Source organism: Tamandua tetradactyla, chromosome 20, assembly GCF_023851605.1.
Source record: "Tamandua tetradactyla isolate mTamTet1 chromosome 20, mTamTet1.pri, whole genome shotgun sequence".
Classification (NCBI taxonomy): domain Eukaryota; kingdom Metazoa; phylum Chordata; class Mammalia; order Pilosa; family Myrmecophagidae; genus Tamandua; species Tamandua tetradactyla.
The window spans coordinates 21974003-22001361 of NC_135346.1; the positions used below are offsets into that span (position 1 = coordinate 21974003).

At 58.3% G+C, this 27359-nt stretch overlaps 1 protein-coding gene across 2 annotated transcripts; it reads right to left on the reverse strand.

The window, feature by feature from the left end:
• Nucleotides 1-1403: 1403 nt before the first annotated feature.
• PCDH1 (protocadherin 1) lies at nucleotides 1404-27270 on the reverse strand. Of its 2 annotated transcripts, XM_077137264.1 has the most exons (6): nucleotides 27211-27270; nucleotides 17959-18821; nucleotides 12812-15007; nucleotides 7357-7576; nucleotides 6394-6432; nucleotides 5182-5293 (listed from the first exon to the last, which is right to left on the reverse strand). In XM_077137264.1, the coding sequence occupies exons 1-5, from the start codon at nucleotides 27248-27250 to the stop codon at nucleotides 6407-6409; spliced, it is 3345 nt and encodes a 1114-aa protein (XP_076993379.1). In that variant the 5' UTR covers nucleotides 27251-27270; the 3' UTR covers nucleotides 5182-5293; nucleotides 6394-6406. The 2 variants fall into 2 exon arrangements, with proteins under 2 accessions (XP_076993378.1, XP_076993379.1); XM_077137263.1 differs by lacking the exon at nucleotides 6394-6432 and having other exon boundaries at nucleotides 1404-5293.
• Nucleotides 27271-27359: the final 89 nt, after the last annotated feature.

Here is a 27359-nt window from a genome sequence, read left to right on the forward strand (position 1 = left end):
CTGACATCTCTTTCTGGCTTGGCCTCCCTGGGAGGAGCCTCACCTCGCCCACGGCCAGGTCTAGTCAGGGCTGGGGATGAGGCGGGGTTCCACCCGGCTTGTTCAGTAACTGCAGCCGGCCTCCCAGACCAGGAGGCGAGGTCTCCAGGGAGGGGCGGGCCACAGCGGCCCGGGAAGGGGGAGGGCTAGCGAAGTGTATAACCTGTGGATGGGGGAGGGATGTGGGGTTGCAGACAGAGCAGGGTCGCTGACCTAACCCCTACGGGTTCAGAGGTGGTCAGAGGTCTCATTCCCGCCGTCCTCTGCCCCACCCCCACCCCCCGCGACTTCGCAGCCTCAAATCCCCGCGGGCCTTTTTCACAGCTCCCAACTCTTCCGCGATCCCCGAAGATCCAACCCAGGTCTCTGTGAAAGTAACGACAGGGAGCCGGGGTGGGCGCCAAGCCCCGCGAATGCTCCACGTACGGGCAAGGAGCAGGGACGGAGGGCGCTGGCGCACCCCGCCATTCCCGCGGTGGATCCGGGTTTACGCGGGGGCACATCCAGGATTAGTCCCTGCGCTCGTCTAACCCCAGCGGCTGCAGCGGCCTGGGCGTCTCGGAGCGGGGTCCCCGCGGAGCCGGCCGGGGGCGCGGCGGGCGCGGGGGGCGGGGCGCGCAGGGGGCGGGGCGGGAACCTGCTGAGCCGGTCCCTTCTCCTCCACCTCGGCAGCGCCCGGGTTTACCCGCCAGCGGACCGAGGCGGCCGGCGACCATCGGACCCGGAAGGGGGAGGGGATGAAGTCGGAGACGGGGTCTGAGACCTTTCCAGGTCCCTCAACCGACTTCCAACCGTCATTCCTGAGCGTGGGAGGGAGCGACAGACGGACAGATGTCTCCCGCCCCTTCTCCCATCCAGTTCCGCAATGCATACTCGTTGCCAAAGGAGGGAGAAGCAGGAATAGGATAAGCCTGGGAGCGACAGAAGGGCCCTAGCCCCCATCAGCATGTTCTGGGGGGACCCCCATGGAGGAAGACAGCACAGCATAAGCATCCCCAAGGCCTCCCCGCGTCTCCTTCCCCAAACCCTGCCCAGCATCTCAGTTCCCGGTGACGGGCGCGCTGAACCGTAGGGACTAGGTGTCAGCCAGCGGCCTGTCGCCACCCATCCCCGCCTGGGTCTTGGTCTCTCTTCTCTCGACCGGGTTCCCTAGCCCTTCCCAGGGCCTGCACGCACCCTTGTTTAGCCCCCACTCTCCCCGGGACGCAGGACCGAGGGCCCCGAAGAATCGGAGTGGGGTCCGGTTTTCACACTTTTATTGTAAAGCTCGGGAATAATTACACGGGTCTCTTCATTGACAGCTCAGCAAACAAACCGGAAACGAACCGAACCGGAGAGGGGCGGGGCGGTGCCTGCGCATGCTCGCGGCGGGGGGTGGGGGGTGGGATTCAGAGAAAGAGAAAGACAGAAAGAGACAGAAATCATTACAAATCAACGGGATTGTGCTCGCAGCGCCAGGGATGGGGCGGGGCGGGGGCGGGGCGGGGGCCCTTCCCGGGAGGAGCGAGGCGGTGGGAAGTGGCACGAACCGAGAGAAACACGACCCCAGTGTGGGCACCGGACGCGCCCCAAGCCCCCCTTCCCGATCCCACCCCCTACACACGAGAGAGACACGGCCCCCCTCCCCGCTCGGAATACCCGAGGAGACACAGTCTCCCCCTCCCCACGGGCAGAAACAACCCGCCCGGGAACCCCATGGGCGAGACACAGTCTCCCCTCCCAGAGAAGTCCCGCGTGGAGACGCCCCCTAAGAGACTTTCTCATGGCCGACACAAGCCCTCCCAACCCTCGGGGAGAGCCCACCTAGGGAAGAAATGGCTCCAGAGGCTCTGCTCTCGGGAGAGAGAGGTCTCCCAGAGCCCCTAAGAGAAAAGACAACTCAAGGTTGCCCAGCCTCAACCCAAAGTGCTGCAGGTCAGAGACACCCCCCAAAGGAGAGACTGGGGGGGAGGGCCGGAAACATCCCTTCGCAGACATGTTTCAGAGATAGCCCCCTTCCCTGGGAGGAGAGATGGCCCAAGATTGACATGCCTGGGAGGAAAACAGGTTCCTCAGAGCCTGGGTATGGGAGGGACATGCTGCCATGGCCCCCAGGGGGATTACATGTCCCCCAGAGACTCCCAAGGGAGAGACAGGGCCTAGACAGCCCCCAGAAGTGAGGGGTGCTCGAGAGACCCTCTCCTCCTACCATGTGAGACATGCTTTAGGGACCCAAGGAGAGAATATGTCCCCAAATACCCTTCCCCCACCAAGAGACATGCCCTGAAGTAGGGGGGTGGGGACTGACTGGGTCCCCTCTAGGAAGACACTGACTGGGTCAGGCTGGGTTTTGGGGGGAGGGGGTCTCCTCTGGCCAAATGTCGCCTATTTGTACATAAAACTGTACGCGACACAAGGCATTGGGGAGGGGCTTCACACACCTAGGACCAACAAGGGTGGTCCCCAGTGCTGTCACCCATCCCCTGCCCACCTTTGGTTTCACCTCTTGAGTGCCCAGGTGGTGACAGACTCAGAGCCCTGACCCCAACCAGGGGGCTGGGGGCTCTGCCTCAGCCTGTGGGAAGGGCTCCTCCTCTGTGCTTCTCAGCCCTCCTGGCCATCTGGGCCACCTCCTTGCTTCTGGCTTCTCCATTGTGCAAAATGCTCCTCTGCCCTTCCGCTCAGTGCTCAGGGGTCTCCAAGACCAGGATAGGGCGCCCAGGCCACCAGGGGTGTCTGGGGAGTCCACGGACTCTAGGAATGCCTCCTGTCTGGACCACCGTCTCTACCAAACATTCTGACCTTCAGCACCCAGGACAGCCCTCGAGACCACTGCCCCACAAGATGGGCACCTCGTGCTACCAACTCCACCACTATTGCACCTGCCCCGTTTGTGTAGGGGGAGGGGCTGTTTGTCTAACAAGCCCCCAGCCCACTTTCTGGGCCTCCCCCCAGGGAAAGGAGCCTTTGGCCACCCCCTAGACCTGGTTGCTGCCACCCTAGCCCACCCCACCCCACCCTCCATGGAAGGGCTGTGTTTGCTAGGGCCATCAGCCGAACAATGCTCTCTTTCCCAGCACTGTTACCCCATGCCAAATTGGGGGTAAAAGGCAGAGAAAAAGGTTATTCTTCGGCCTCTTGGCTTTCTGGGCTGGGGGTGGGGGTGGGGCCTCTGGGGTTACAGGGGTCAAGACCCCAGCAGCACAGCTCCCAAAGGCACCAGACAACCCAGCAGCCTGTACCCACCCCTCCCACACTTGGGCCACGTCCCAAGCTTAGACTGAGCCAAGCAAGGGCCATACCCTGAGTCTCCAGCCTCCCAGCCTGGGCCCCTGGGGCTGCTGGAGAGGTATGGGCCAAGGCAATGGGGGTTTCTGGAGGAAAGAGGGGCTGAGGCTTTGAGATGGCCACAGTGGGAGATGGGGGTGGGGGAGCTCTGCAGGACACCCCTCACACCCTGGCCCCCTGAGGTGAAGACAGGAACCCCACCTCATCATGGCTGACTGGGCTTCTCTGCCCCCTAGCCACCCCACCCCCTCCCCCATGGGACCCCCAACCCTGGCAAAGGGAAGCCCAACTGGAAGAAGGGGGCCTGGAGCTCGGGGTGCCCTGAGGCAGCCCTTCCCACCCCCTGAGATCAAGGCAATGGTGGTTTTACAGGCTGACGGGTCAGTCATGGCAGGGGCTGGGAGGTGGGGGACAGAGAGGGGCAGGAGGCAGCCCCACCCCCCACTGGGGGCAGCAGCCAGCCACCCCCTGAGCAAACCTTCCTGCTCCCCACTCACCCAACCAGGCCAGAGGCACAGTCATCCCACCCCTGTCCAGCTGCCCCCCACAGCCTCAGGGCCCCTCTATGATGCTCATCTGGGTGGGAGGGGCCAGCCTGAGCGGGGATCCCCCCCAGGGCACAGCGCAACAGTTCCAAAAAAATAGAGATTTGTATTTTTTAAAAAAAATTAAATTAAAAGCCCAGCTCTGCTGATAGGCGAATGTTACCCCCATCCCCACCCCCCCACCCGTTGTTTCCCTGGCCTGCACCCCCATCCCGCCACGGCCCCAGGGGTATTTACAACATGGAACAATAGAGGCCTGGGGTGGGGGGCACTGCGGCCGGGAAGAGGGGGCACAGGGCAGGTCTCCCCTCCCCAGAGGGGTCCCCCCAAGACAACACAACATCAACGAGAAAAGTTGCAAATCAGGCAGAAATGGGGACGTCATTCCAAGGTCCTTATATACAGACACTGCGTGACCAGCAGGGAAGGGGGGACCCAGATGGGACCTGGCCTGGGCATGTGGCAGGCAGGTGGGCCGGCCAGGAGCAGAACAGGAAGGCGAGGCCCCCGCCCCACTCCCACCCCCACCCGCACCCCACCTTTGGTAACAAAAGCCCTTCATGGAGCCCCCGGCGGTCAGGAGTTCCCTCTGGGGGTCCCCAGGGCGAGGGGCTCCCCTGTTCAGCCCTGCTTCAGGACTGGAGTGGGGCATCCTGTCCCCTCCCTGGTCGGCCATGTGGGAAACAATGAGTTAAAAGTGTGCTGCCTACCCGTGACTCCACCATCTGCCAAAGCAAGGGGGTACCCCGGGAAGTCGAGGGGAGCAAGCCCAGTCATTGCAGAGGGCCCTCTTGGGCATCCGCTGGAGGAAGCCCCATAAAGGGGGAAAAGAAGGGGCTCCCGGGGGCTGGAAGTGAGGGGAGAGGACCTGGAACCTGCCTGGGAGAAGGGCCAGCATGGTCATGAGGCCAGGACACCCCCTGCCACTCAGGGCCCTGGCCAGGAAGTTCACACTGGAGGGGTCAGGACAGGGGCCCATGGGATGGCCCCATCTGGGAGCTGGCCGGCGGCTGGGGGAGAGGGGTGGCCGGCCGGCCAGAGGGGGGCTCACAGGTAGATCTCCCGCTTGGCCGTCTGGGCAGATGCCGGTGTGGCTGCGGGTGGGAAGTCCGAGGTCTGGGTCAGGGGGATTTCCTCCAAGGTGGCCGAGTCCTTGCAGGAATCATGGCTACTGTGGGAGAAGGCACTGTAGGAGGGCAGGAGGCGCACGGGGGCCGTTTTGGTGTTCCGGTCTTCCGGGGGGCTGGGGCTGCCGGTGCCCGCAGGCTCCTGCCCTCCTCGGTCCTGGTAAGGCACGAACGTGGAGAGTTTGAGGGCGCTGCTCTTGGTCCGGCGGCCGGGAGATGACTGGCCAGGCATCCAGCACGTGTCAGAGTGGCCAAACTCGCTGCACTCCCGGGTGCATGTGCCCGTCATGGCGACATCAGGCAATGGGCGCAGGTCTGCCAGGGAGAGGGCGGAGCTGTCATTAGGTGGAGCAGCCCCCGCAAAGCTGCGCTCCATGGCCTCCCCCAGAACAGGGGTGCACGCCCCTTCTTGCCTGTGGGGCTCACAGGCACCCTTCCCCCCTGCAAATCGCCACACACCCTCCCACCATCCACCCTCCAGCCCACAGCTCTCTCTTTCTCTCACGCGCACAATCTACCCTTAAATAGACACATTCCTTCCATCTTCACCCCCCCTCAAGCTCTCGTCTCACACCCACCAAAACCTGCCCTCAGACAGGTGCACAAACACACGCATCTACCTCCAGACATGCACATCTGCCTGAGATGGAGGGGGAGGGAGGAAACCCCCATCTCACACGCACGTCTACCCTCAGATTGGCACCAACACACGCAAATCCCCACTGGCCTCCCCAAGCTTGGACAAACATACCTTCCCTCTGAACCCCCTCAACCTCGCCATGCTCCCAGCTGTCCTGGAATCCTACCCCACCCAGCACAGAGACCCTGCTCTAAAGCCAGGAGAGGAGACGAGCCAGTCCTTGTGGGGTGCTCACAAAGAAACACGCTCACACACTCACAAGCACGCTCATGCGGCCCCTCCCTCCTCGCTCGGGCACCCTGCACCACCACCAGCCCTGGACTTGCCCCGGCTCCCTGCCCAGAACACCCACGGGAACGGGAGTTGGCCGCCTGACATCAGCAGTAGCCAGTGTGGTTGCTGGGCAGCGGGGGTCTCCATGGGAACCACTGGGCCATGAGCACTTCCTGTTATAGCTGCCCCTGTCCCGCCCTCACTCAGGGACAGCACCAGACGGTGACACCACCCCCCCCCCCGGGACCCGGGACATGACTGAGCAGCACTGCCTGGGGCAGGGGCTCCCCTGGCACCACCCACCCTGGCCTGGCCCCCTGCCAGTGCAAGGTGAGGAGGGGACAGCACTGTCGTTAACCCTCAAAGTGCCAAAGCCTTCCAGATCAGGGCAGAGTTGGGGGACCCAACATGGCACGGAGCACAGCATGGAGCCCTGGGTGGGCGGGGCTGGGTACTGGGCCGAGTCCCACAGACCCCAGACCCCAGAGCAGCCCCGACATACCTGGCATTCCACCTCAGGGCCTGCTCCGGCCAGCTGGCTCTGCGCGGGCACAAAAAGGACGAGACGGGCATGAGATCACGCATGGAGGGGTGGGATGGGGGGCAGCGGGCACTCTGATCGTTAGGGCCTGGGACATTAGACAAGGGCCCTATACCTGAGGGGGACAGTGGGACCTTTATTTTTTGGGGTGGGTGGGAGCAGCTTGGGGCTTGGGACTGAGGGAGGGGGCGAGACCCAAAGACATCTCCAAGCGGGAGAGTCCTTCCATCCCAAGAGCTAGTTGGCTCCTCCACGGGCTCCTTATACGCCTCCACACACGCACACACATGTGTGCACACACACACACACCACACACCGACAGCACACCCCGCTGTCCATTCCCACGCTGACCTCTGCTCCAGTGACGCCTCTCTGCTGCTATCCCCTCCAAACCCCTCCCCGACAGGCCTTCCCCGCCCAATCCTCCCAGCTCCTCTCCTCAGGGGGACCACCACTCCATTCTCTGAGCTCTTCTTAGCGTCCGGGAGCTCCCTCCCGATTCTCAAGGCCCTCTCATCCTGTTAAGGGACTGCCAGCTCCTTCCTGAGCTCCCCTCATCATTCCGGGAGCCTCTGGCCCCTCATCCCTCGCAGGTTCCCTGTTGCCAGTGAGGCGTACGTAGTGCCAAATGCAAGGGCTCGGGAGGCAGAGAAACCTGGGTCTGAACCTCTCCCAGCTCTGTCCCGTCCGACGGTGTGACCTCGGGCAGGTGACTGGCCCTCTCTGAGCCCCAGGGTCCTCCCCTGTGACGCGGGCCTGGTAAGGTCCTCGGGTCACAGGGCAGCTGGGAGGATGCCATGAGCACACACCGAGCGCAGGACGGCCACCGAGCCCGCAGGAAGAGCTCGATCAGTGGAGCCTATTTTCACGGTCTCTCCGTCATTCTCCTTCCCAGGGTGCCCCAGCCTTGCTGCCGCCCCTCACCGTTCTCGGGGTGCTCCATCTCTCCTATGCTGCCGTCGGGGGTGGTGCGCTCATAGTGGTCCTCGGGCAGGGCCAGGGGCCCAAGTCGGGGCCCCGAAGATGACTTGCTGGATGGTGTCTCGGACTCCTCCAGGCCACTGTCATAGTAACTGTGCTGGGATGGGTCCTGCAGCTCCTGGGCCTGGCTGGTGGCCGAGAAGGTGACACGCCGATGAGGTAACTGCAGGGAGAGGGTGTGTCACTGCTGGCCAGCCACCTGCCCCCAGGGGGCCCCCCACCCCCGCAAGGCTGCACCCAGAGCTTCCAGGCCCCCCAGGCCTCGGCAGCAACCAGGAAGAAGCCCAGTCCCCAGCACAGCACAGTCCCTCCGAAAGCAAAGGCCCCCAGAGGAGACGCCTCTTCATTCCAGGGCGGCCCCCAGTAGCCAAGCCTACACACGGGAAGTATCAACACGGCACAGGCCCCGGAAGTGCAGCCCCCAGCAACCACAGTCACCCTAACGGAGTACAACCCCCTGCCTACAGCCCAGCTCTTCCCATTTCAGGCCACTTTCCCAACACCACCACAGCCCCCTTCAACTCCACAACAGTCTCTGAGAGTGTAGAACCCAACACCACAACAGCATGACTCTGGCCGAACACCCCTAATTCCAGCTTAGCCCCCATATACCAGCACAGCCTCTAATTTCTAGAACAGCTGCCCCCACAGCAGTAGACTCCTAATTCCAGAACAGCTCACCAATGCCAGAACAGTCCCCGGATTTCCAAATAGCACCCCCCGAACTCCGGCCCAGCTCCTCACCTGTCTGCTCCGTCAGTCCCATTGGCCCCGTCCAAATCAGGCGCCAACCTCTCTCCCAGCCTGCTCCTCACCCCTGGTCTGTAACCCTGTGGGCGGCCTCAGGACTCCCTGCTGAGACCCCTTCCTCTGGGTCCCCCCTCCCCACTTCATTCCCCTCCAGCAAGGCCTGGAAGTGGAAAAAGGTGGGAGGGAAGAAAAGGGAGGGGCAGCCTGAGAAAGCAGGTCACCTCAGGGATGGGGGTGGGGCGAGGAGCAATGGAAACCCCCTGTGCTCCGGACCAGGAAGCAGCAGAGTAACTGTAGAGGGTGGGGAGCAGTGAGGAGCTTGGGGGTGGGGGAAAGGGAGGGGCACGGCATCCGGCTGGGATTGGGAAGGCCGACCTTGTGGAGGCATCTTTTATGAAATAGGAAGGAGTTCCTGGAAGGGTCCGATAATCTGGGGGAGGGGATTGGAGGCTTAAACTGGGGGGCAGGGGTGGGCGGTGGATGGGATGGGGGGAGTGGAACCGTGATAGGCTGCTCCCAGCCAGCAAGCCTGCCAGGGGTTAACGATCATCCCAGGAACCTGGCAACCTCAGCTTGGCACTTGGCACAACCAGTCAGTCACCCAAACACCCACCTGGGACTGCCACTGGTTTTCCTGCCAACCAGAAATTAGGACCTGTGGAGGGCACAGACCCAGGGCCCCTGGAGGCCAGGGATGGGAGCAGCCCAGGCCCAGCGCTCTGCTGATGAGTCTCCAGGCTCCCTCCGATCCTCCAGCACTCTGGCGGTGCTTTGTCTTCGACTCCCAATAGGAAGGTACGAAGACAGCCAGGAGAGATGGTCCTGGCTTTGCAGACCCACCTTCTGGTACTCCCACACTATCTCCAAACTCACTCAAGGCAGCTGGGGTGGGGGTTGGGGGCTGTTGGGACAGGGAGCTTTGAAGCTGACAGGAAGGCAGCCCAGAACTGCCTCCTTACCTTGGCTCCCATCCCATCTTCAGGAATGGGCAACCATTCTTGCGTTCCATGTTGTGATTCCAAACACCAAAGCATCTGAGTGATGGCAGACAAGATCCCCCAAATATACTTGGACATTGGCTAGGGGACCATAAAAGGACCCTAGTTCACCTGGTGTTGAGAACAGGCTCCAGGATGGCACAGACAGCCCTGGGTTGAGAGTTTCTCTCAAGACCTCAACCGGCAGCCCTCCGGCCCTGTAGCACCCATACCTGGTAATCCAGGGTTCTACTCCTGCCCACTCATTAGCTGAGACCTTGGGCAAGTTACTTGGTCTTTCTTCCTGATTTTCTGTAAAATGGAGGGTTGGGCTACACTCAACACTAGATGCTTTCTATAATTCTATGACTATCAAATCTTGAAAACCCAGTTCCAGAATCTCTCTCAAACTCTAATCCTGATGTTATAGACATTTGCCATGTATTTCCAATCAGCTATGCCCCTGGCCCTTCACTCAACATATCTGAAAACAAATTCTTTTTCTTCAGTCAGCTTCTGGATGGTCAATAATCTCATCACTATCCCATCATCCAGACTCAGAAGGATGATGAATCTACTTGAGAATCCTGGTTATTCCCTCCAATATATCCCTACCCCATATATCTGATTTTCCCTTGAATCCTGCAGGTCCTTTCTCCCTAAATTCAGCCAATCCATCCATCCATCCATCCATCCATCCATCCATCCATCCATCCATTCATCTAGCCTTCACCCCTATTGCTGCCATTTAAGTCCAAACCTTAGAGGTTCAAGTCTACACTTTTACCTCTGACCCCTTTGAATCCACCATATACTCCAGTGAACTCTCTAACATCCAGTTCACCCAAAAATCTCATGAGCTTTCGAAGCCTTTCATTTCCTTTTAGGGAACTTTTGGCAAGGCATCCATGTCCTCTACAAACTGCAGTTCTTCCAGTCTATCTCTTAGCTCCCTCCCATGCCCTCCACTCCAGCCAGAATACTCCACCTGCTGCCTTCTCCCTGTCTCCAACTTAGTCACCTTTCCTTCCGCCCCAACCTGTTTGTTCACAAGGTGGCCCTAGGCAGGGGTGCCCTCCTGCCCAACTCCTGCTCCTCACTGAAGAACTGGCTCAATTTCACACTCTTTTCTCCCAGGAACTCACCCCCATGTCCTTTGGTAGGGTGCTCCCGTTCGGTGCTCTTTAAAGAAAGGGATAGGGACAATATAGTCCAATCAATTTGGAAAACCCTAGGCTGTACAGTATACCAGGTTTCCCCTATCTTACAGGACTTTGCAGAGCCTTTAAGATGCTAATGTGATACTGAATCTTCAAAGGTGGGAGTGATATGCAGCCCAAACTCACTTAATCATGGGGCCCCTTTTATATAACATAACGGGTAATAGGAGACTCTAGAAATCATTCTGCCGATGCTTTGGGCTTGAATTCTGGATCCATCCACTAACTGGCTGTATAACTTTAGGCAAGTTAATTAAATTCTCTAAGCCCAAGTTTTCACTTCTGTAAACTGAATGTAATGTCCTTTATCACAGTTATGAGAATTAAATGAGCTAGTTCACGTAAAGCGCTTAGCCTGGTACCTTGTACCTTATAAGGACTCAAAAAGTAACAAGGAAGAGCAGAAATAGTTTTACGGAACAATTTGGGAAAAGTTTTACTATAGCACTTCTCAGTTGGACACAGGATTCTCGACTGCCTCAGCTTTTCACCTGTTAAGTCTTGTACAAGGAGGGCCATTTTATCCTCAGGGTCTAGAACCGTGACAAACACAATGGGAACTCGGCCTCTGTGTTCTGATGAATGATAACAGGGTTGCAGAACGGATGTGTCTGGATGTTGGGACATATTCAGTGTGGCTCCATGGATGGACTGGATTGGAGCCAAGGAAGAGACAATATCTCAGATGCTGGGAAAGAAAAAGAGATCAAGCAGATAAAGGAAAAGGATAAAGAGGTGGTGGTGGCAAGGATAGAAAAAGAGGAAGCTGGAGGCCACTCTAGAAATGCTCGATTTGTCCAGGAGAAATGAGTTGTGACTAGAGCTCCCTCCCTCATGCCCCACTCCTCCAGAACCCCCCCGCCCCCCCCATGTTATTTTGGGGGTACCCACAAGGCACTGGGAGAGTTTGCGGATAAAATCAGAGGAGGGAGCTGGCGCCCTGGACCTCCTGGGAGTGTCTCAAGCCTTTTTGGTCACTATGGAGATAGGTTGCCTCTGGCCTCAGAGACTCCCCCAGGACCCGAGGCCCTTCACTAAGGTGTTAGCTCCACCCTCGCCCCAGGCCTAGTCAGAGCCGGGGTAGACCCAGGAGAGCAAGAAGTGAGAGATGGAGAGAGAGAGAGCCAGCAGCCCCAGGGTGGGGTGGTCAGAGCACGTAGCTGCAGGAAGGGAAGGGAGGTGGCATCACAGGCAGGAGGTAAAACCCACAGGCCTCAGTCCAGTCAGCGGGGAGGACCGTAGCAGTGGGGGATGCAGAGCAGGTCAATCCACGGAATTTGAGGGCTCCCTCCCCTCTCCTTGGGCCCTTCCTCCAGCAGCCCAGGCTGGTGGGTAAGGTGGGGCGTCCCAGGGCAGGGTCAGCTAATTGGCGGGTGTCGAGTGGCTGTTGGGATGCAGAGGCTGGGAAAGGGACCTGGGAGAAGCTCCTGCCTTGAAGAAAGGTAACCAGTATGTATAATCAAGAGGTGCTCTGCCTTCACAGCCATCTCCACCCCCAAGCTGCTGTTCAGGGGCTGTGAGTGTGGATAGATTGCAGGGCTGGTGATCTCCACCTGCTTTCTTGGTGAAGGGTGTCATTCCTCAGAAGGCCTCACGACCGCGGGGCAAGAGGGCAGGTTGCCAGATAAGGCCACTTGAAGGCTGGGGGTGACATAAGATAGGGGTAGCGGTGGCATGTCTAGGGTGTGGGAAGGGACAGGGAGGAGAAATGGGTTGTCCTGCCTGAGAACAGAGGGCTGCCTCCAGTCTCTCTCACTCCTTCTCTCAGTTCCGGGAAAATAAGAAACCAAAACTCCAAAAATAGAGAACTTTATTGTCAGGGACAAGTTGTGGGGCTCAGGAAGGGAAACTGGGGCCCACCCCCAGGAGCCTGGGGGTGGAGAAGAGGTTAACACAGAATACACAGAGAAGGCACGAATGGGGAGACCCCTCCCTGAGAGACTTCCCACCCTGTTTCCCATCAGGAACCCAGGCCTCTCCCTGTTTCCCATCTTGAAAAGCACCTGTGGTCAGCCTTGGATAGAGACTTAGGTTTGGAGTAAACCCCTCCCCACGCCCTCCCCCGCAGACCCTTCTGCTCCCTAACCCCGACCCACAGGACGCAGCAGCTTGGTCAGCAGCTTGGTCATCGTCATGGGGTTTGATAAGTCGAAGGCCTCTCCCCAGCATGAGGGTGCCAGGAAGGGACCGCAGTGCATACCCTCCCTCCATTTTCATTCCGCCGAACCCTCCATGCCCCGGCGGGGCGGCAGGGTCACTCCCAAGACCAGGGGGACCCCAGATCTGTGGTCCCGCCCCCCGCCCCTGGCTCAGGCTGGCTCCCCAAACAGGCTGGTGCGAGCGGCAGGCACAATACACCCGGGTTCCTCACTCCCACACCTCGGTCCAGATGGCCCCGTGGTAGGGGTGGGGTGGGGGCCGGGGTGTGCTGAGCCGCAAGGGCTGGCCTACCTGCTTGCTGGGGTATTTGGGGGGGTTGGTGCGGTAGCTGTAGTCGGAGTACTGCTCGGAGCCCGTGGACGTGGTGTCCCCGGTGCCCACAAATGTGTTGGCAGGTGGCAGGTCCTGCACCACCTGGTGCTTCTTGGAGGCCGAGGGTGACTGGGGCTGCAGCTGGATGGAAGGCAGTGGGGAGTTAGAGCGGTAGTGGCGGCCCAGGTCGGGGCTGCCTGGTGGGTAGTTGAGGGGCAGGTGGATGCGGGGGCTGTCCCCTGGGGCGTCGCTCATCAGGTTGAACTTGAGGGACTTCTGCAGCCCGGCCTCGTCCTCGTCCTCCACGGGCTTCACGGGCTTCGGGGACTTGCTCTTCTTGCCCTTGCTTTTGTTTCCCTTGGAGGCTTTGCCGCTGGGCTTGGGGGCGTACAGGTCCTTGGTCTCCTTCTTCCCAGCCTGGTAGCCGCTCTTGGCCTCCCGCTGGCGGCAGTAGCGCACGAGCACAGCCAGGGCGATGAGCAAGGCCACGGCCACCACGCCCGCCACCACGCCGAAGAGGATGTTGCCACGCTGCTTGGAGCGCTCGTACTCTGGGTCCCCGGCAATGTCGATGTCCAGCGGGGTGTCCAGGCTGTGGCCCAGCAGAGTCTCCAGCAAGGTGCGGTTGGCCAGAGTCTCGTTGACGTAAAGGTGGACCAGGGCTGTGCCGTAGCGCGGGGGCTTGCCACGGTCACTGACCTTCACCACCAGTCGGTGCAGCCCGTGGTGGCGCCGCTCAATCTCCTTCTCCAGGGTGATGGCACCCGAATGCGACCCAATCTGGAAGAGTCCGTAAGGGTTGCCACCAGTGATGCTGTAGGTGAGCTCGGCATTGACACCAGAGTCAATATCCTCGGCTGTCACCTGGCTGACGGTCTCACCAAGACGGGTCTGAGGGGTCAGCAGCCGGTGAGAAGTGTTGGAGGGGGCGGTGATGAACGGTGCATTGTCGTTCTCGTCCAGCACGTTGATGGTGACACCAACGTATGCCGAGCGAGGTGGGACACCACCATCCACTGCCTTCAACTGGAAGGTGTAGGTGCTCTGCTGCTCCCGATCGAAGCTCAGGCTGGAGAGGATGGTGCCTGTACCATTCTGGATGACAAAGTCGCCATTGTCCTGCTCCACCGAGAGCTGCACCCGGGCGTTCTCCCCCTTGTCCCCATCGATGACGGTCACCATGCCCACCGGACTCAGCGCTGGCATGTTCTCCATCACTGAGAAGTTGTAGCCACTCAGCATAAACTTGGGATCATTGTCATTGCAGTCCAGCACGTTGACCAGGACGGTGGCGGTGCCCTGGAGACTGGGGTTGCCCCGGTCGGCTGCCACCACCTTCAACTCATAGCTGTCCCGCTGTTCCCGATCAAGGGAGGTCTTCACCCGGATCTCTCCAGTCTCAGGGGAGATGGTGAAGAGGCCCTTGGCAGCTGGCTCAGGCTCCAGAGAGTAGACCAACTCAGCGTTGGAACCAGAGTCAGCGTCACTGGCAGTGACCTCAGCCACCACCTCCCCAGGCTTGTTGTTTTCTGGGAAGGCGACCTCAGTGACGCTCTGAGTGAAGACGGGAGCATTGTCATTGACGTCCACCACCTGCACCTTCAGGGAGTTGGTGCTGGAGAGTGGGGGGTTGCCGGCGTCCACAGCCACAATCTCGATGGTGTAGTCTTTGACCTTCTCGTAGTCGAGCGGGGTGGTCGTCTGCAGGAAGTACTTCTTCTTGCTGTCACTGCCCGACTCACTCGCCTGACGCAGCTGGAAGGGGACATCACCTGCCACCACACAGGTGACAGCTGCATTCTCTCCCTCATCGCGATCAGACACCTGCACCAGGGCCACAGCTGTCTCCTCCGCCACATCCTCGGAGATGTTAGCCATCCCATCTTGATGGGTCACCAGCCCTATGCCCCGGATCTCAATGGTGGGAGCATTGTCGTTCATGTCCTTCACAGTCACCACCACCTGGGCCCGGGCACTCTTGGGGTTGGCGCCCCGGTCCTTGGCGAGCACTGAGAAGCGCAGGGTGCTGAGGTCCTCTCGGTCCACGGGGCCTTGCACAGTGATAAGTCCAGTGTTCCGGTCCAGTCTCAGGAGACGCCTCACCACTTCGGGCGCCTGGTGGAACGTGTAGTCGATCTCGGCATTGGCGCCTTGGTCCGAGTCATTGGCCTTTACCTACAGCGCAGCAGGAGAGGAAGACCAGGAAAACAGGGATGGGTTAGTCCAGGAAGAGCAAATTAAGTGGTGCATGCACTCCCAATGAGCATGGCAGACAAGAATAATGGAACGTGGCCCCCTTTCCAAAAGCAGCACGGGTCTGCCTTCCCTGTGTCCCGACATTCTGGCAGACATCACCCATCTATTTTCCTGAGAAGCCCAGATGCAGTTTGAGAATTCTCGACCATGCTACAGGCAACTACGGGAGATGTGACAAGACAGAATTAATATCCACTTGCCATTCCTGCATCAGTTCCCCCAAATATGGGGGTGAGGATCCAGCAAGCAACTAGGGAAGCCTTTATATCCAATTAAACTGACCTTCAGCTCTTCTAAAGAGATGGAAAGGTGTGGTGTACATGCATGCACGTATGTGCATTACACGGGTATTATGTGATTGTGTGAGACGGGGTATGTATTTGTGCATATGTATATTTACACACATAAGTGGAGAACCACAGGTGAGTGGATTTCTTTTGTAAATACCCAGGCAGGGATGTGGGTCAGAGGGAGCCTTCCAGGCCGGGGCCCCTGCCACTGCTCTGTCAAACCGGGGAAACCTGTTTTAGTAGCTCCTCCCTCCTCTCCTGGCTGGCGCTGGTGGCTGATGCCGCACCAGCGCGAGGAATTCGGCCCAGCTCTCAGCCAGGAGGGAGGGGCTTGTGCAGGCCACAGAGCAGGCTGGCAGCAGGCTGGGCTCCCAACGTCAAACAATGAACTATCTGTCCCTCTGCAGTGGGCACGCCCTCCATGCCAGCGCCGAAGCACACTCCGCTCAACTCTATACAAACATGGGTAGTAATGGGGCAACAGGAACCAGGAGGGAATGGCCAGGAGGTAGCACCGGTCAGGTGGACACATGAGTGAGAGCTGCAGTTAGGTCACAGCCAGACAGAATGTGATGGAGGGGTGCGGACAGGACATGGAGGTACATAGGCAGACCTTGACAAAGTCTTCTGGGGAGCAAAGCAGACGAATCCTGGGTTCAAATCCCAGATCCACCACATTCCAACTAAGTATGTGACCTGAGGCCAATCCTCAGTCTGCAAATGTGTAACGATGGGGTAATATAGTAGAAATTTCGCAGGGGGGTGGTGAGGATTAAACCGATAATACATGCAAAAATGCCTAACAGTGTCTGACTGACCCTTGGGAAGAGCTCTCTAAATAGCATTTATCCCTCTCTCTGTCCATCCATCTGTCTCTCTAGAAATCAGTGCTACTAGAGTGCTGGGTACACAGCAGGCAGTCAAACCACTGCTAGTTTTCTCTCCTTCCCCTTCGGAAGGGGAACTCCCACCAGGCTTGTTTCCTACAGTGGAGACCCTTGAGCAGGGTTCCCCAGCCACCCTGGTCTCGGCTCACACCTGTGAATACTAAACCCAAACCATTTCCCTCCCCCCCCCCCCATCACTGCCCCTCACCCTGCACCCTACCCCACCCTCAGTCACCACCTTGATGACTGTGATCCACCCTGCCTCTAGGTTGGTTACCCAACTTATCTGCCTCCCTTGCCACCTTGCCTTCCTTTGTCTTTGTCTATGGCTCTTGGTTTCTGTCTCCGTTTCCCTCCCATCCTTGCTCATTCTGTTTCTGCCTCTTTCTCATCCTCTCTTTTCAGCCCTTTCCTGCCTCTCAGCCTTGCCTCTGCTCTGCCCTCCTGCTTCCACTCACTGGGAGGCTGTATGGCTGCTAAACCCAGGCTTGAAGTCAGAATGCTGGAAGTGGCAAAGGTGGGATGTGAACCCATCAGCTACATGTTATCAGGCAAGTTTCTTAGTCTCTATGGGCTCAGTTCTCCATCTGCGAAATGGAGATAACGCTCACCTTGTACTGTGGGGTTGAAATGAGAGAATACACACATGTGTTTAAAACAGTGCTTGGCGCCTGGGCTATTACTCACCCTTCCCAACTGTCTGTCTTCCTTTTCTTTTTCAATGTCTCTTCTCCAGGTTCCAGCCCCCCAGCCTTTAAAAGGAGGCTGAAAGCCCTACCCATTTCTCTGCTTCAGCTTGAGCACCAGGACTCAGGGTTTCCCAGGATGGCTAACGGTGTCCAGGGCACCCCGAGCCCTCCTTAGCTCCCTTGCATCAGTGACAAAGGCAGCTTCAGCCCATGGGGAAGGAGAAAGGAGCTGCGGCTGGCAGGAGGCCAGGGCCGAGATGACAGCGGGAGATACGCCCACCTGTCTTCAGGGACGCTTTCTTTGCTCCCTCCTGGGCCCAGCCCCATCTAGCTGCCCAGCCCCTGGGGCAGTTCCCATGGAAGGGGATGCGGAGAACCTCAACAGAGTGGCCACCAACCCCACACCCACGGGTGCCTAGGCCCAGGCCTGGAGGAGAAGGTGGCAGGAGTCCAGGCATTTGAATACACTTTTCCAAAACTAAGGGCTCACTGGCTAATATGCTTTTACTTGACTTCGCCAAGGAGGGGCAAAGTGAGGCCATGTCCTCCAGCTTAAGGAAAATCTCACCTGGCTAAGGGAAAGCTCCCCTGCTTGGGAAAATCTTCTCATCTCTGGAGAGATACTACTTGGATAAAAGGTGACTTCCTTGTTCCAACTGGATTCACCCAGCTGGAGTGGGGGGAGGATGGCGTTCGACTCGGAGGGGGATTTCATTCTCAGAGATTACCCAACTTGAATCTGCCTTGGGGTGGGAAGATTACTGTTCATATGCCATCTCACTGTCACCTAAATAGCTTGTTAAAGGGAAATAATATCACCGGCCGGGGTATGGGAGGAGCAGGTTGTGGGAAGGTCTCACCTGGCTGGAGCTGGGGGGAAAGGGGTCTCACGATATTCTGGCAGTTTTTCCCTTTAGTGCAGGGAGCTCTCACTCGGCTGGGGTGGGCTCCCTTTTCTAAAGGTGGGTTGCCCTGACAGCTAGGTAGACAGAGGGGCCTCTCACCTGGATGACCGAATGGCCTATGGGGCTATTCTCAGACAGCTCGGCCTCATAGGAGGGCCGCTCGAACTTGGGGGCGTTGTCATTGGTGTCGAGCACGGTGACCCGCAGCAGGGCGCTGCTGGCGCGTGGGGGGCTGCCACCGTCCTGCACCTTGATGGTGAGGTCATAGGAATCCCAGCGCTCGCGGTCCAGGTTGCCCATCACAATGAGCTGCGGCTGCTTCTCCTCTTGGTCCTCTGCCACCTGCAGCCCAAACAGCTCCTGGGCCTCGGGCCCTGCCTGCAGCTCATAGGATGCCACGCCGTTGGGGCCAGCGTCACGGTCCGAGGCCAGCGGGATGGGGAACAGCGAGCCGATGTTGGTATTCTCGGGGATGGCCAGCGTGATGACAGGCGAGGCGAAGTTGGGCGTGTTGTCGTTGATATCCTGTACTTCTATCTGGCCCTCGAGCAGCCGGGGGCTGCCATTTTGCACGAGGTCCGTGATGGAGACCTCAAACTCCAGGATGCAGGGCTCACCGGGAAGCTGGTTCTGGCATTCACGGAGCCCCTCCCGGTCAATGGAGGTCTCGGTGGTGAAGATGTCACCTGTCTTGCCATCCACCCGCAGGTACGGGGCGCCTACCTCTAGTTTGTACAGGTGGCCCACGTCCGGGAAACCGTAGTCGGCTGCCAGGCTCCCGATGAGGGTGTTGGGCGGCTGTTCCTCCGGCACCTTGTACACTACCTGAGTGGTGTGACCTGGGGATGGAGCCAGCAGGAGCACCAGTGCCAGCAGCAAGGGGGGCGGCAGCAGCCGCTGCTCCCCAGGGCCCGGGCTGGGCCTCAGGGGCCCCATCCTGGCAGGCTCCAGGGTCAGGAAGGCTGCAAGGGGAGAAGGAAAAATAGAAGCCGTCACCGCGAGGGGGAAGCTGGCCCCTCACCCTCCCTCACCCCCTACGGTGTACCCCCACAAGGAGGGCTCAGGCCCAGCACGGAACCCTGAGCCCTGAACCCATTCTGCTCTAATTTGGAAGAGGGACCCAGAACTGCGAACCAGAGCTCAGGGCACTGTGTCTTACCCACAGCCAGGTGTAGCAGCTGCATCTGCCCCGGCTGGAGGAGCCGGTAAGAGGCCCCAGAACAGGTCCCGAGCGGCTCCCGCCCAAGGAACGCCCTCACCGACCTGACGCTGGCTGGCTCGCTGGGGCTCTCTCTCTCTCTCTCTCTCTCTCTCTCTCTCTCTCTCTCTCTGTGCTTCTCCTGGCCCTGCCTCCCGCTCTGCTCTCTGCTTTGTGCTTTCCCCAACACCTCCTTCTCACCAGCATCCCGCCTTAGTCACCCATGGTAATTACTCCGATACTGAGATAGGGGAGAGCAAGCAAGCGGGAGAGTGAGGCCAGGGAGCGCCTCCCCCCCCAAGGAAGCACCCCCCATCCACACACATGGAAGGAAAGACCCTGGTACCCTCTTTCACTCCCTAGACTCCACAATCATTACTGCCCACACTGGGGCCCATCCAGCATAGCTGGGGGTAGAGATGAAGAGGTTTCATTTCTTTCTCTTGACAGCCTAGTTTCTGGGTCCTTCCAAGATGCTAAATCAGTGTAAGGCAGGCAGTGGGGTAGGGTTAAGATTTCTCAAATCCCCCCTTTGTGACAATAATCACCCATAGTACCCTCCCTCCACGAAGGGCCAGCTTGAATAGGGGACCAAACAAGGCTTGTGCAAATGGTGTGGGTTGAGGAACAGGTGTTAGCCCCCTCTCTGACCTCCCCGCAGACACACATGCCCACGAACGTGTAACGTGTACCCAGACACAGCTCCCAGGACTCCTTTCCCCTCCTCCCCTGTTCCTAATATGGAGAGGGGTGACATAGGCAGGTATATGGGAGAAGGGAGCAGAGGTCAAGGTAGGAGTCAGGACTGTGGTCAGGGCTGACTGGCTCTGGAATTGGCACTAGGACCTGTCCTAGCCTGTCCTTAGCAACTGGGAACTCAGCAGGTCTAACTGGGACAGAGCTGCCTTTCCCTGACCCCTCCTCCTCACCTCCTCGTTGGCACTCCATGAATACCTGGCTCCTATTTGACCCCTGTCCCCACATACAGCTGACCTCTATTTCACACCTGCCCCCTCCCTCTCCTCTCTAACAGGCTCAATCCCATCCCACGACAGCCTCTCCCTGTTACCCACCCCCACCCCCCACCCCCCGCCCATCCTTCCAGCTAGAGCCTGACATGACACAGGCCAAACGAACGCTGCACCCCCATCACCCACCTGCACAATAGCCAGTTCTTCCCACGTGTCTTCCCCAGCTTTGAGGCAGTGCATTTGTAGACCCCGCCAGACCTGCCACCTGCTGTCCCATTCTTGGACCCCCTTGGCCAGGCCACTGCTCTATTTAACCTCAAAGTCTTTAACCCAATGTGTTTATCAAAAGGCTCAGGCTCAATCTCTCTTTCCCACCTGCCCAGTTACACCTGGAAGTCCTGCCCCACATCTGGAGCGCCTGCCCAGGCCCTATCACCAACCACACCCACCCAGGGAAGGCAGGTTCTGGTCCTCCAGGAAGCCTTCCCAGGCCTCTGCAGCCTGCAGTGACCTCTCCTTCCTCCAACTCACAGCCACTTATTGTCTGCCCCAATCCCACAGCAATGAATCACTGGGTGCCTGGGACATGGCCCGCCCATGTTGTCCAACTTCAGTATTATGCACCTCTTCCTGTGTTCTCTGTCTGGTGGACTCCAGCATCCTGAAGGAAGGGACAAGGCTCTGGACACTCATCCCCCGGCCCTCACACCCATGCACCTTCACAGGGCTAGGCACTTTGTAGGTGCTCACTTATGCATTCAACAAATGTTTATTGGGCCCTTACAACACACCTGGCCCTGTCCCAGGCACAGGGGACAAAGCAGTAAACAAGGCAGATCCCATCTGCTGTCACAGAGCTGACAAAGGTTCAATTCAATGACTATTCATCAATTTTGCTGGGTGGCCTGTGTGCCCCCTGGCACAGGAAAGGCTGAGCAGCACGGTGGAGAAGAGTGAGGGCCACAGTATCGTTCTTAGACAGTCGGAGCTAGTCCCAGCTGCCCCCTTCCTGGCTGCACAACCTGGAGCCTCAGTTTCCTTATCTGTAACGCGCGGATAATACTACCTACTTCCTAGGGAGTTTACTGGGCTAAATGCCTGGCACAGAGTGGGTACTTAATAAATGGTCCCACAAATAAATGGTCTCACCACATCATAATTATGTCACTATTTGGAAATAATTTGTTAATTGTCTGTCTTTGCTACAGACAGTGAACAGGAGAGTAGGGATTGCTTCTGCTTGTTTATTCCTACATCCTCAGAGCCTAGCACAGGGCCTGGCACATAGTAGGCACTCAATAAATAGCTTCTGAATGACTTACTATTTTGGTGCCCAGACTTAGCCCACCCTGGCACTTAGTGTGGCCATTACTGATTGACTTGCCCTATTGCCACACTCCCCCAAGAGTTTGCTGGGATAAAATTTAAACCTTCTCCGTTTCACCTGCATAGTAGACTCAGTGGATTCTCATTGAGTGGGCAGATTCAATGCACAACCAATACTTCACCTCCCTCATGTACCCTTCCGGTTGGCTGTCCTCACACCAAGCCCCAGACACAGGCCCCTCCCTGGTTACTCCTCAGCACTAACGTGCTTAAGTGCTCAAATGTGTGTGAGGCCGTTATCAGATTAGTTTGCATGTTTGTTCCCAGCTAAGATCATAATCTCTTTAAATGGAGGAGGAATTAATCTGACACTCCTTTTGTATCCACCCTCCAGCCACCTCTCCTCTCCTCTCCTCTAGCCGTGTGGACCAGATATGGGTTTCATCTTAAATCACACCCCAACTCACACACATCCCCAGAAGACTGTCTCCAAAGAGCCTCATTCCCTTCTGGGCACCTTATCCTGCTTCCACCCCTCCACACACACACACACACACACACACACACACAGACACACACACACACACACACACACACAGACACACAGACACACACACACACACAGAGACAGACACACACAGACACACACACAGACACACACACACACACACACACACACACACTATGGATCAGATCATTACTATGCTCCTCAATTCTGTACTTAAGTCCTACCAGGGTGGGGGTTAGCTGATGGGAGTTGCCCGAAACCTGACAAAAAATATATGAGGGCAACCGACTGCTTGCCTCCATTTACTTTCTCCAGATCAGGGATTCGTAACCTCCTTGAGTCACGTAAAATTTAATAATTTTATGAAACCATGGTGCAGAATTTTCCAAGAAAAATGACTGCCTACAAATTGTTGACTGTAAATTCAGGGTCCATGGTTGGCACAGTCAGGGTGACTTTGATTCAATTCGTGACAGTTCAAAGAGCTAGAGATGAAGCCGCCACGTTGGGATTTCTCTCCCCATCTCAGGCCCCCCACCCTTTAGACTTCCCAGGTGGCACAAGCACAGCCTGGCTCATGTCTCCCCCCTATGCAGCCCCCCACACCCACCTCACCCCCAGAGAAATCAGGAAAGAATTATGGTATCCACCTTCTGAGATGGGAAGAGAAGAAACTGGGTAATATCCAAGGCAAGGAAGGTATGTGTGTGGGTGTGTGACTGAGAGGGAGGAGGTGTTCGTGGAAAGTGAGGAGGGGATGGGGTTGCCTAGAGGAAGGACAAAGTTGAAGAGGCTTTGGGCCCTTGAAGGACTTGGAGAGTTCCTTTAAAATGAGGATGATTTGGCCCTACCCTTAGGAATTTTGATTCAGGAGGTGGGGCCTACCGCATGCCTCCAGGCAATAGTGGGGGGGCGGGGAGGGGGGGGTCCAGGACCATCAAGGAACTGAGATACACTAGATTCCTGGAGCTAAGAAAAAGCCTAAGGTCCTGCAAACTCAACTGTCATCACTTTCACCATCATCATCACCACAGCTGATACCTTAATGCACCATCAAGAATTTTACAGACATTAACTCAATTAATCCTCCCCAACCCTTTGAAATAGGTACTATTTATTATTACACCCCTCCCCATATTACAGATGACTGAAAAAGAGGATCAGAAAGAATAAATTGACTTGGGTCACAGACGTAGTAAGCTAAAGAGCCAGGATTTGAGAAATAGAATGCCTCTTCTACATCTGAGTTAGGGAAAAGGTTGGATGAGGGGAGATGAAATCAACATAAATCAGAGGCTGGAACCTGATGTTTACTGTGTTCCCCTCCCTGACACCAACTCCAGGAAGCCAACCCTGCTTGACAAGGAGGGAGAGGGGAGAAGATCCAGGGTGCAGGGACTGAAGGACCCCATGCCTCCCAGCCTGCTGCTGCTCACCGGAAGTCCCATAGGCATGGGGCGGGGGGAGGAAGGGAAGGAGAGTTAGATGTATCACGGGAGCCAGGAGGCAGGCCCTGCCAAGCCCTCGCTCCTGTCATGCCCTGGACTTTGTCCCCAGCAGTTGGTTATTGGGTGGGACTCATCTGTCCTTGCAGGCAGCCTCTGAAATGGTTAGCACCTTATTTGCCCTTGCCTAGTCCCTGGCTACCTTCCTGGCAAGGGTGCCCCCACGCCCGCCCAGTGACATGGGTACCCAGGAGACTGAGTCGCCAGGCTATCCCCCCAGGCCTGGAGTAGAAGAGCCAGGAAAGGCGTGGGAGTAGGGTACAAGGGGGCAGAGTCCAGGGAAGGGTGAGGGAACTGCTGTCTGTGTCAACCTCTCGGGGGGGGGGGGGGAATGAGGACAGAGGTGAGGGTTCACTGGGAGCCTTTACTTTGGCCCACTTTGGGATCTAGCGTCCACTTCTTGCTAAATGCTGTGTCCAGAGAGAGAGAGAAAATACACAAAAGCAGCCATCACTGTCCCAGTGTGACCAGGCGGCTCTGACCCCACCTCCTCCCACGCCCTGTTATATAACAGCCACTGCTGGCACAAAACACCAAGAGATAAAGGGACCTTCTGGGAGTGGAGGGTAAGCATTGGGGGGATGGGGTGCTGTGTGGGGTGAGCAAGTGAGCAGCCCTCAACTCCTCTCCCTCATCTTTCTCAACCGTTTATTAGCCTCTGCAGGGCACCTGCATTCTTGGGTCAGATAGGGTTTGACCCTTGCTTCACCACTTCCTGCCTGTGTGACCTTGGACACACCTTTCTGAGCCTGTTTCCACACTGTGAAATGGAAATAATAAAGCCTGCCTCTTTTCTGTTATTTGGGAAGGATTAAATGATTTCTGCTACAGCTAAGGTCTGTTATATTGTAAAGGACAGGTCTAAAAAAAAAATTTCCAACAACTGAATTTTATTTCCAGCATCAGGCACAAGCAGATGCTCATTGGCTCAATGAATAAGTGAACCAATCCCCTGCCAGTTGGGAAGCCCTCTGAAGGCAAGGATGGGGTGCGTCTTACCGCTGCATCCTCACCACCCACAAGGCAGATAGTAGCTGCTCGATATATTGTTGAATGAATCTCTCTGTTGCACAAATATTGTTGCTTATAGGAGCAGCATCCCTCACCACGTATCAGAAGAGCTTCTGTCCAGGCCACCCCCTTGATTCTTTACCAACTATTTCTAGCCTCCCCTTCTTCAGCTCCTCCCTCACCTTGCAGGCCCCCCTCCTGGCCCTTCCACCCTCCTCTTAACAGCATTTAGCTCACTATCTCCTGCCAGGCAGAAGTAGCCACAGCAAAAGCCCCTCTGCCCAATGGACCCCAAGCTAGCAAGACACCCAAGCCCATCGTCTCTTCTGGAATTGGAGGGTGGAGTGAGGAAACGGGGGTGGGGGGGTGGGGGTGGGGGTGGGGGAGTAGCAAACACGCCAGAACTGAATCCACCTGCTCTCCTACCAGGCTGCCTCTGCCATCTTTGGAGACCCCTTCTCATCCCTCTCCCCTCAATTCCACCAGGCCCAGGGTCCTAATCTAGTTATACTTACAGGTTTCAATTCACCCCTATCCCTCAGATCCCCAAGTCAAGACAGGAACACTCCTCACACACGCCCAGACCTCTGGGTTGTCACAAACACCTTCTGGGCGCTGTCTTTCCAGCCAGTCACTAAGAGTTGGCCCAGAGCAGGTGCTAGAAGCCTCTCTGCGTCCCCGGGCACCAAGTCCTGGACTCGGCCGGCCCGAGCAGACCCGTCAGTACCGCGGTGGGCAGCGGGCGCTCCGTGCACACACCCAGCGCGCGGGGCGTCTCCTCCCAGAGGACGGCGAAGGGGTTGGGGAACGGCGGCGGCGGATCCACCATTCTCCGGCAGGGGCGGCCCCACCCCCAACCCGGCGGCGCCCGGCCTTCGGGAGCCCCAGGCGAGGCGGGGACGCTGCGGGGTAAGAACGCGCCCCGGCCTGCGGGCTCCCTTGCGCCCCGCCCCCGGGGCCGCCGCGGGGAATCCCTCCTTCACGGCGTCTCAGCCCTCGGCCTAGGGTGCCCCGCAAGCTGGCTCGGGCCGGAACCGCCCAGCGGGCGCCGGGAGGGGGCGGGGAGGGAGCCGGCGCCGGAATCACCAAGCGGCCAACCAGGCCGGGCGGGGACGTTTCCCTAAAACGGCCCATCCCGCGGCGGGGGGAAGGGTTCTCGGCCCCACATCCAATGATGCCCTCAGGGCCGCCCCCAATAGTTCCTGCCAGAAGGACCCATGGTCATCGACCAATGCTGGGGAAACTGAGGCCAGAAGCCTGAGCTATGGAGCGCAGCTGGGGGGAAGAAGTGCGAGCCTGCTTCCCCGTCCAATTCTGCCCCCGCGCGCGTCGCGCCTCGGTCCAGGCTCCCGGGCCTTATCCGCGCACAGGATGGTGGCCTACAGCGGAGACCCGGCCGAGGGGGCGCGCAGGTGTGGGAGGGACCCAGGTGCGCAGGACGCAGGTGGCTCGGAGAACGCAGCCGAAGGTCTGAAGGGGGTCGCCAACACAGCCCCAGGCCTGCACCCTCTGTAGAGAGACCTCCCGCCCGGGAATCCCGGGGAGGCCGGCTGGCGCGGCCTGCCAGGTCCCGTCGGCTCTCAGAATACCCGCCCGCGGTAGCCGCCTCGGGGTGGGGGAGGCGCCGGCAGGGAAGCGGGTCGGGTCAGGCCCCGGGGCCGCGGGGCTCAGGTTGTGCAGACATTTACAGTAACAAATGTCCAGATTCAGGTGAAGGGGCGCTAGGAGCTCGTCCATCGGCCCGGCTGCCCGGGGATGGCTTCCACCGACCGAATCTCGTCTCCAAGACGGACAGAGTGTGTGTTTGTGTGTATGCGCTGCAGAGTGTAATGTGACCCTGTCGGTGTAAGGTGTGTGGCACCCAGTGTTAGGATGTGTGAAGCAGTGGATTCTGTGTTTTTGATCGTGAGGCGCTGTTGTAGGTGTTACTTACTGTTAGGGTGTGTGCATCAAGGCGTGTGCTGAGACAGTAGGTTGTGTGTTGGTGTGGGTGCAGTGGAGAGGCGAGAGACCTATGTTGTGTACCTATGTTCTGGGCACGGAGTGGGTGACATGATTTCTATTAGGGTGTGTTCCTGAAAGGAATATGTATGTGCGTGGTTGTTTTGAGTGTTCATCTGGCAAATTGTGGTTCTCACGTTCATACGTGAGGACACAGGATTGTGTTTGTGTGTCCAGGCCACTGAGTGTCACACCCGGTGTTCTGTTCCGTGTGATCATGGGTTGTGTCCGTGCTGCTGAGCGTGCAGACTCTGAAGCAGATTCTGAGCTGGTGACGGAGCCCAGTGGGCGCTGGTGTACGGGAGGTATATCTGTGTACACATATGAACGGATGTATGTATGCGTGTGTAAATATATATATATATGTATGTTCATGTTCTCGCTCTCCCAGCGCCCGCGGACAGCTGGAAGCGCCTGAGTGAGCCAAGCTGGTCGCCCAACAAGTGTGTGTTGTGCATGAGGGTCCTTGCTTGCTTCGTCCTAGGGGAGTCCCCCCTCCCCCCAGCAACTGGGGGCCGCGCGCTTCCCCCAGCTCATCCTCCATTCCGCTAGCTTCTGGAGTCTTTTTATCCCCGCGGCTCCAAGCACTCCCGGGTACTGGATGCGGGGCCAGGGGTCCGGCTCAGCACCTCCTCCCCTCGCTCGGCGTCTGGTCGCGGGCCGTGGAGGCCACCCCCAATCGGTGCTCCCAGCTGTCCTCAGCCCCCGCGCCCTGAGCCTGGGCTGAGTCCCCGCGGCCCCGCTTCGCTGCGCGCCCCTCCCTCAGTTCCGCCGGCCATGGCCGCTCCCGGCCCGGAGCCGCTGCTGCCTCCAACACCGCCGGATCCTTACCCGCCTCGGGGCAGCGCCGGCCGCCGGCCCTGCTATCCATGAGTCGCCGCCGGCCCCGGCCCGGGCTGCGGCTCGGCACCGGCTGGCGCTCTGCGGCTGGGGCTCCGGCTCCGGCTCCGGCTCCGGCTCCGGCTCCGGCTCCGGCTGGC